General features: G+C 36.1%; 1 protein-coding gene across 1 annotated transcript; it reads left to right on the forward strand.

Moving 5' to 3' along the window:
• Positions 1–366: 366 nt before the first annotated feature.
• LOC136230090 (uncharacterized) lies at positions 367–4810 on the forward strand. Its single transcript, XM_066019028.1, has 2 exons — positions 367–900; positions 4335–4810. The coding sequence occupies exons 1-2, from the start codon at positions 657–659 to the stop codon at positions 4646–4648; spliced, it is 558 nt and encodes a 185-aa protein (XP_065875100.1). The 5' UTR covers positions 367–656; the 3' UTR covers positions 4649–4810.
• Positions 4811–8125: the final 3315 nt, after the last annotated feature.

Below are 8125 nucleotides of genomic sequence, written 5' to 3' on the forward strand. Positions count from 1 at the left end.
AGCGAATTTAGCAGCCCATAGCCTAGCTAAAGTTGTTACTTCTAGTTCTGTTCGTGGTGAGTGGGCATGTCCACCACCGTTTATTATTGATGTGTTATCTTCTGATTTAAGTTAATAAAAATTGTTGTTTGTTTCAAAAAAAACTATCTGCTAATGTCGGTTGTGTTCGAATCTGTTCGTGGAGAGTGGGCATGTCCACCTCCGTTCCTTAACGATATTCTTTTGGCTGATTTAGTCCTTTAATATAAGTGATTCTTTTATTTAAAAAAAAAAACTATCTGCTAATGTATTGAATCGTGTACTTTTGCCCGTTGGATCTCAATACTTTTTGGCTAATTGTATTATTTGTTTTGTTTGTTGAGAAAAGAAAATGAACAACTCATGCAGCCACTAAATTCGCCGCCACAACTCGCACACTTTTAAAAAGTTGTCCTCTTTTATCTACTCTTCTTCTTCTTCTTCCCCAATTTTCCCTCTCCCTCTCCCTCTCTGTACAGTTCCGTTTGTCTTTCTTCTTCAATCTCCCCATCTAACTTTCACTTCACTTCCTTACCAGACCAAAATTCTTCTCCTTCTCCAACAATATATATCCGAATCACACTTTACCTCCATCAATCTCTGATCTGATCTTCCCCTCTTCTTTCTCTTCTTCCCCCATGGCTGCTTCTTTGCATTCCCCTTCTCCTGTTGCTTTCTCTTCGTCTTCTTCCACCCTAAAATCGTACTCACCAGCGATGCACCCGGTGGTTTCTCTTTCTGGCTCCCGTTCCTTCTCGGAATTCAGAGGCTTGAGGATCGGATTACCGCTTTCTTCTGTCTCTATTAGTGCTAGGAATTGTTTGGTTTCTCGACGGTGTGGAGGATCGGTTGTTTGTCAAGCTCAGGAGACTGCAATTGATGGCAAGTTTTTGTCCTTTCTGTTTTTAATTTGTTCAATTTTTGTTTTCTGGAATTAAGAGCCAATTTGGGCTTTTAAGTTGTTGTACAGGTTATGTTTAGCTAAATTGAAGAAGTTCAGGTATAATTCAGCCTCGGAGTTGTTAATATTTGATAAATTCGATCAAATACGATTAAATCAATTTCAATTTTGTCAAATATTGATAAATTGATAACTAAACTTCGATTTAGGCTAAAATGAGCTTTATGACAACTTTAGGGGCTAAATTGACTCTTAATTCTTGTTTTTTGATTTGGGGTTTTGGTTTTTGTGAATGGTTAAGTATCAGTATTTGATTGAATTAAGATGTTCTACTAACTAACAAGGAAAGCTTAAAACTTCATGTTTCCCTGTTAGTTAGTTTAGCTTTTATCATTTGGATTTTCATGTGAATGAAAGCTTGTTTGGTGTAAGGTGGAGGATGTTGCCGGTAGGCCCAACGGGAAGGCTTCACCATGCGTTGGGCCGTTGAATGGAACATATCAATGGTTGTTTCTTTGAGACCTAAGTCAGTATTAGGACAGTATAGGGGATAGGGTTATTTCGGGTTAGGATCTCCTTCGCCCTGGTCTGGTGATTATACACTTGGCTTAGGGAAGAGTGTTATGGACACTATGGGGTCGTTGGGCCCGTAGCCCTCCTCCTACGAGGGATGAGGTTTACGGAAATCTTGTGGGACGATATTCAAAATTAGATAACAAGTATTGGCTTGGGTTCAACTATACTCGCAGAAGTAGAACTTGGTGGAATGTTTATAGGGAGAAATTCTCTCAGTATCAGTTGGCTAGCCGATGACTTGGGAAGTAGCCCTATGGACTCTGTGTGGCCGTCGGGCCCATAGTGCATCCTCCTACAAGGGCTGAGAGAATCTCGTGGGATGGTATTCAGAATTGAATAGTGAGTATTGGTTTAGGTTCGGTCCCACTCTCAGAAGTAGGACTCAGCTGAGAGTTAATAGGGGAAAAATCCCCTTGATATCAATTGGTTAGCTGATGGCTTGTCGGCACCACACCGGGACATTGGCTTAGCCCGACTCTGTCCTGTGACACTTGGCTACCTAAGATGGTTACTTTATACTTACCAGATGGGAAATTTATAATTTTTTCCTTTCAAAAACACTGAAGTGGATCATGCCATGGTTACCTCATTCTGAAGAATTTATATAGTTGCCGTATGTTGAACGGACACTCCTCTTTAGTAGCGTTTCTGCGTTTCGTGTCTGTGTCTGTGTATCTGTTTTGTGTTCTTTCCACTGTAGTTTCAAGGCTATTTTATGAAGGATATGCTTTACAAATAATGTTTCCCATGTCCATGTCCGTGTCTGTTTCCGAGTCCGTGCAACATATTGCCATTAGTCAAACTTGTTGTTGAGTTAATTGCACTCTCCCTACAGTAGGAAATGTAGGAGCAGACGCCTTAAAAAATGAATTTTGTAACACTGAACTCTATGCACTTACCAAACTCGCTGCCCCGACTCCAAAATCCTGCCAATTCCTATTGCCGGAGATGGGGTTAATTGATCCACCGTCTCTAAAAATTGGGAAACATAACGGAAATGCCTCGAAAGATTATTTCATAACACTTGTCAAATTCATCTTTTGTGGCTTTTATGTTATGAGAGCGAACTTTTTAGACAGTGGGAGCAATTAACCCATCTTCAAGTAAGAAATTGGTCCGATTATGGAGTCGGGGATGGTCAGTGCAAACAAATTAGAGTTAGGTAGTATAGTATTACGAATTAATATTTTGTGGCATTTCTATTATGTTTCAAAACTTTATGTTATGATAATGTTTTAATGTGGGGGATTTTGTAGTGTTCACTGATCTATAAGAAGAGGGATATAGCTGAACCTTCTCACATTTTATCCCTTCCATAGATGTATCTATTTGAACTTATGAGAAATTTATAGGTTTTCTATACTGTTTTGAGGCGAATCGATTTCCCGAGGAGAGGGCTGATAATTTAGGCATATGCATAGGACTGTTGGGCTGGCTTTAGCTTATAGCAGGAAAAGAAAAGCTCGCCCTGATCCTGTTTCTCGACCACATTCTCATCTGCCTTTGATAAACAATGTGATAATGTGAATAAAGAGTAAATTAGGAATTAAAGGACACATGGTTTACGGGCTTAGCTGGAGTTCGTTGTGAAAGGAGAGATGACTATAGGTTATATATATGCGAAGGTTTAGATAGGGAATTTAATTAGTAATCAGCTTTATGCTTGGGCAGTACGTTTCTCTACTATTTCTTGTGTTTTCTATTCTGCTTCGGATCGATGACTCACAATAGATTGATTAAGGCGTTTAATAGAGTGGAAACCTATCTATGGAAGAAGCAGTCGCACTGGTCACCTGATAGCTAGACCGAATCAAGATGGAAATGCAAGGCAGTGACCAAGGTAGCTTCTTGGCGCGAGGAGAGGTGCTTTGACACCGTTTTCCAAGAGTACTACATATGAACTTTGTACTCTTCCTAGTCACTGTTCCATCCTTGAAATGATAATTAATCAGGCTTAGTCGTTAACGGTTGCGTATATAGTGCTTCATTTCATGACTTCTGTGTTGCTTAGACAAAAATTTTAGGCGTAGTCGTTAATGGTTAACCTTCTCCATTTATGCCTGCATGTTTAACATAGAGTTTCTATGTTCTTAGTTTGGGGTGGGGTATTTGAATTCGGCCGAATCAAAGGACTGTCCTTTTCTTTCCTCACACCGATGACTCACAATGGCTAGCAATAGACGGATTAAGGCATTTGATAGGGTGCAAGCCTACCTATGGTAGAAGCAGTCATACTGGTTATCTGATAGCTAGACCGAATCAAGATGGGGAAAAGAAGGTGGTGACCAAGGTAGCTTCTTGGCGCGAGGGGGGAGGTGCTTTGACACCGTTTTTCCACCATTACTACATTTAAACTTTGTACTCTTCCTAGTCACTGTTCCATCCTTGAAATGATAATTAATCAGGCTTAGTCGTTAATGGTTGCGTGTAATTCATGACTTCTCTGTTGCTTAACTTCCATCGACAAATTGCAGCCGTTATAGGGCTCGACACCTTAGACCTCTCACGAATAAACGCACAACACATGTAGTGTATGTTTTGGATGATCTTCCTTTTTCTTGTGTGGGGGAAGTGTGCTAAGCAAAACATAGCTCACAGGCAAGTTTGATGGGCTACTTCCGTTATCCCCGCGGTTTAAATGTGGGAAAAAGTACAAAAATACTAGTTCCAGGCTCGAGCTAAACTTTCGGCTGCATTTAATTTCCTTTCAAGTTAGAGGTGTCAAAATGGTGGTATGTGATCTATATGTTGCAATGATAATGCAACAGAAATAACTATCGCGTTTCTGCAAATCGTGTTGTCATGTCAGAAATTGTTTTAATATGTTTGAAATTTTCAGTTCCGGTTGTAACTGATGCAACATGGCAAGAACTTGTGATAAAAGCTGGAGGGCCCGTGATGGTTGAAGTTTGGGCACCGTGGTGCGGACCTTGTCGAATGATCCATCCAGTAATCGCTGAATTATCCGAAGAATACGCCGGAAAACTGAAGTTTTATAGATTGAATACTGATGAAAGTCCCTCTATTGCAACCAAATATGGTATTAAAAGCATCCCAACAATGATGATGTTCAAGAATGGTGAAAAGAAAGATGCAGTTATCGGGGCCGTGCCGAAAACGACATTAACTACAATCATTGAGAAAGTTTTGTAGTTGAATTAAAGGTAACTAAATCTGTTTCCAAGATCAAGTTTCTTTCTTTGTTCTTCTAGTTTTTTAGATTGCTCTTTCTGTATAATTTCCTGATAATATGATAGTAAATGGAATCATTTGTTGTGAAATATTTGAATTGGAAAAACTTGCAACTTTGTGAAATTGTGGTTTGAAAACTTTAGTCAAAATGGCCCTCAAACTTAGCGGTCGGAATCAATTTAGCCCAAATCGATGTTTAGGTATCAACTCAGTTTTAAGTTGGCAAATTTTATAAATTTTTGGTATTAAAACTGATTATATCCGGGTGAATTTGTCAAAATTTGTCAAACTTGAGAGCTGAGTTGAACTTAAACTTTGATTTGGGCTAAATTGATTCTAGCTACTAAGTTCAGGGATCATTTTGACTCTTAATTCGAAAACTTGAGTTCATTAATGAGTTTCCAAAAGGGTTAAGGTGGGAAAATATCCCTAACGTTTTTTGTTAGGAGCAATTTTATCCCTAACGTCTAAAATGGTGCAATTTTACCCCTAACGTTAGAATCCAAGAGTAATTTTACCTCTAACGTTGATAAATTGGGTCAATTTCAGACACTATTATAAAATACAGATATTTTTGTTTCTTATTCTATACATTACATAACAATTCGTTCTAAAAAAAAGATTTCATATTTTTTATAATTTAATAATAGAATTGAAGATTAATATTTATAAATTTGGTGAATTTTTTGAATTTTTTTGTCTAATTCATACAAAAGGACAGTATATTTTTTATTTTTTTTCACATCTCAACATATGTTTGTGATTTTTTTACTGATAAAATGGCGCACGAGTGAAGTATAGATGACAAGATTCATGACCGAGAAGACATGAATTATTTCTGAAATTGATCCAATATCAACGTTAGGGATGAAATTGCTCTTGACTTCCAACATTAGGGGTAAAATTACACCATTTTAGACGCTAAGAGTAAAATTGCTCCTAACCCAAAACGTTAGGGGTATTTTTACACCTTAACCCTTTCTAAAATTTGGAGCAAATGCACGAGCATTGAAGTTCTGTGTTTATGCACCGGTGTCGATAAAGTCACTATGGTCGTATTGGCGAGTTAATATAAAGTTTTGTCACTTCATCACTATGTAAGATTATTCGCTACGTTTCTTCCGTGAGTCCACACGACGATACGAGCATGAAAAAAAAAATGTTTCTTCCGCAAGTCCACGTGGCGATACGAACATGAAAATGAGTCAAATAATTGAAGTATTGCATTCATGTTCGATGGTAACGGAATTATTTTCTTCCATTTTTTACAATCACGCGGAAAATGTATGGTTGAAGCGTGGTGAAAATGTTGAAAAAAAAAAACAAATTCGGCTCTGAACTTGATACAATTTGTCAAATTGACCAATGTATTTCGGTTTCTACTTTGCACTCCATATTTAGCAAATTAAGGATTAAGGTGTAAAAATACCCCTAACTAGTGGTGAATACAGGATTATTCGGTTGGGGGCCGATTTTGCACTGAATTTTTTTTTGCTAAATCGAATTTGCTCTTTTTTTTTTTTGTGCATGTAAATATGTGTGTTATAATTTAAGTGGTCAAAACCAATTTTTAAGTATTAATGTACAATTTCTCAAAATTAAGCTAAATTTTATTTTAGATTCCTAATATGTAAAAAAATGGATTTAGGGAGTGACGAACAGGTAAAAAAATTAAAATTTTGATTTGAAAAGGCCTACCAAACCAAAAAAATTAGAAATTTGGATTTAAGGAGATTTAACATGCCAAAAAAAATTAGAAATTTAGATTTAAAGAGGTCTAACAGGTCCAAAAAAATAAAAATTTGGATTTAGAGAACACTTAATAAGCCTAAAATATTAAAATTTTGAATTTTGAACAAACCTAACACTTAATGGGTCATCTTGGGGTACTAATTCAACACCCCATTAAAAAAATTTTGAGACAGGGGGCTAAAACTACCCGGGTTCAAGGTGGTTCCGTCGGCCGGAGGGGTCCGGACTATATATGCCCCTGCCCCTAACGTTTTGGGTTAGGAGTAATTTTACTCCTAACGTCTAACATTGTACAATTTTACCCCTAATATTGATAATTTGGGTTAATTGGAGAAATCATTCATCAAACTGTCTTCTGAATCATGAATCTTGTCATCTACACTTCACATGTGCATCATTTTATCAGTAACAAATCACAAACATATATTGGGATGCGAAAAGAAATATATAATGTCTTTTGTACAAATTGGACAAAAAAATTCAAAAATTCACTGAATCTATAAATATTAATCTCCAATTCTATTATTAAATTATAAGAAACATGAAATTTTTTTTTGGAACGAATTAATATGCAATTTGTACAAAATAAGAAACAAAAATATATGTGTTTTATAATAGTGTCTGAAATAGATCCAAATTATCAACATTAGAGGTAAAATTGTTCTTGGCTACCAACGTTAGAGGTATAATTGCATCATTTTAGACATTAAGAGTAAAATTGCTTCTGACCTAAAATGTTAAGGGTTTTTTTGCACCTTAACCCGCAAATTAATAAGAGAAGTAATGCCCAAAGAAGTAATAGTTGCTTACGAAGGTATCAAAATGAATTGTCATTATCATGTGATTTATATGTTTCACAATATATATTACGCTTAATACATCATTTGCCTCCTGAACTTGTTTAAAAAGCTTGATTGGTCCCCTGAACTTTGAAAGTATCCCGATAACCTCTTGAACTTGCATAAAATGTTTAGTTAACCCCCCGAACTTACATAAAATATAATCAATTGATCACTCGGTCGTAAAAAAAGTAAGTTAAATATGGAAGATGTATTGTACGAGTCTTAAAAAAAGTAAAACGACCAAAATCGGGATATGCAGTTCTAATATTAGAGAAGACAAGTTGTATTGTTGAGCAAATAATAACTTCATTTTTAATTTATTTTTTAATTATGTAATAACATTCTAAGATGCGTGGAATACATCTTCCGCATTTAACTTACTTTTTTGCGACCGAGTGATCAATTGATTACATTTTACGCAAGTTTAAGGGGCTAACTGAACATTTTATGCAAGTTCAGAGGGTTATCAATCAAACATTTTGGACAAGTTCAGGGGCAAATGATGTATTAAGTCTCTATATTATGACCTTTAAACTTCCATGAACCTTAAATTGGCCCTTAAATTATACCACTGGTAAATATTATGACCCTTAAATTTCAACTAACAAAAATTCTTTCAACTTTATATTACTGTAATATTGAGGCTTCTAAAACAACAACCAGTGGCGAATACAGGATTACTCGGTTGGGGACCGATTTTACATGTGCATTCAGGAAAAAAAAAATCTTGCTAAATCGAACTTGTTTAATTTTTTTTTATATATACGCGTGTTATAATTTGAATGGTCAAGAACCAATTTTAAGTATTAATGTACAATTTCTCAAAATTAAGCTAGATTTCGTT

Source organism: Euphorbia lathyris, chromosome 5 (assembly GCF_963576675.1).
Source record: "Euphorbia lathyris chromosome 5, ddEupLath1.1, whole genome shotgun sequence".
NCBI classification, from domain to species: Eukaryota; Viridiplantae; Streptophyta; class Magnoliopsida; order Malpighiales; family Euphorbiaceae; genus Euphorbia; species Euphorbia lathyris.

Coding starts and splice junctions, on each gene's coding strand:
- LOC136230090 (XM_066019028.1), top strand. CDS start 657: ATGGCTGCTTCTTTGCATTCCCCTTCTCCTGTTGCTTTCTCTTCGTCT. Junction 901..4,334: donor TCAGGAGACTGCAATTGATG/GCAAGTTTTTGT, acceptor TGAAATTTTCAG/TTCCGGTTGTAACTGATGCA.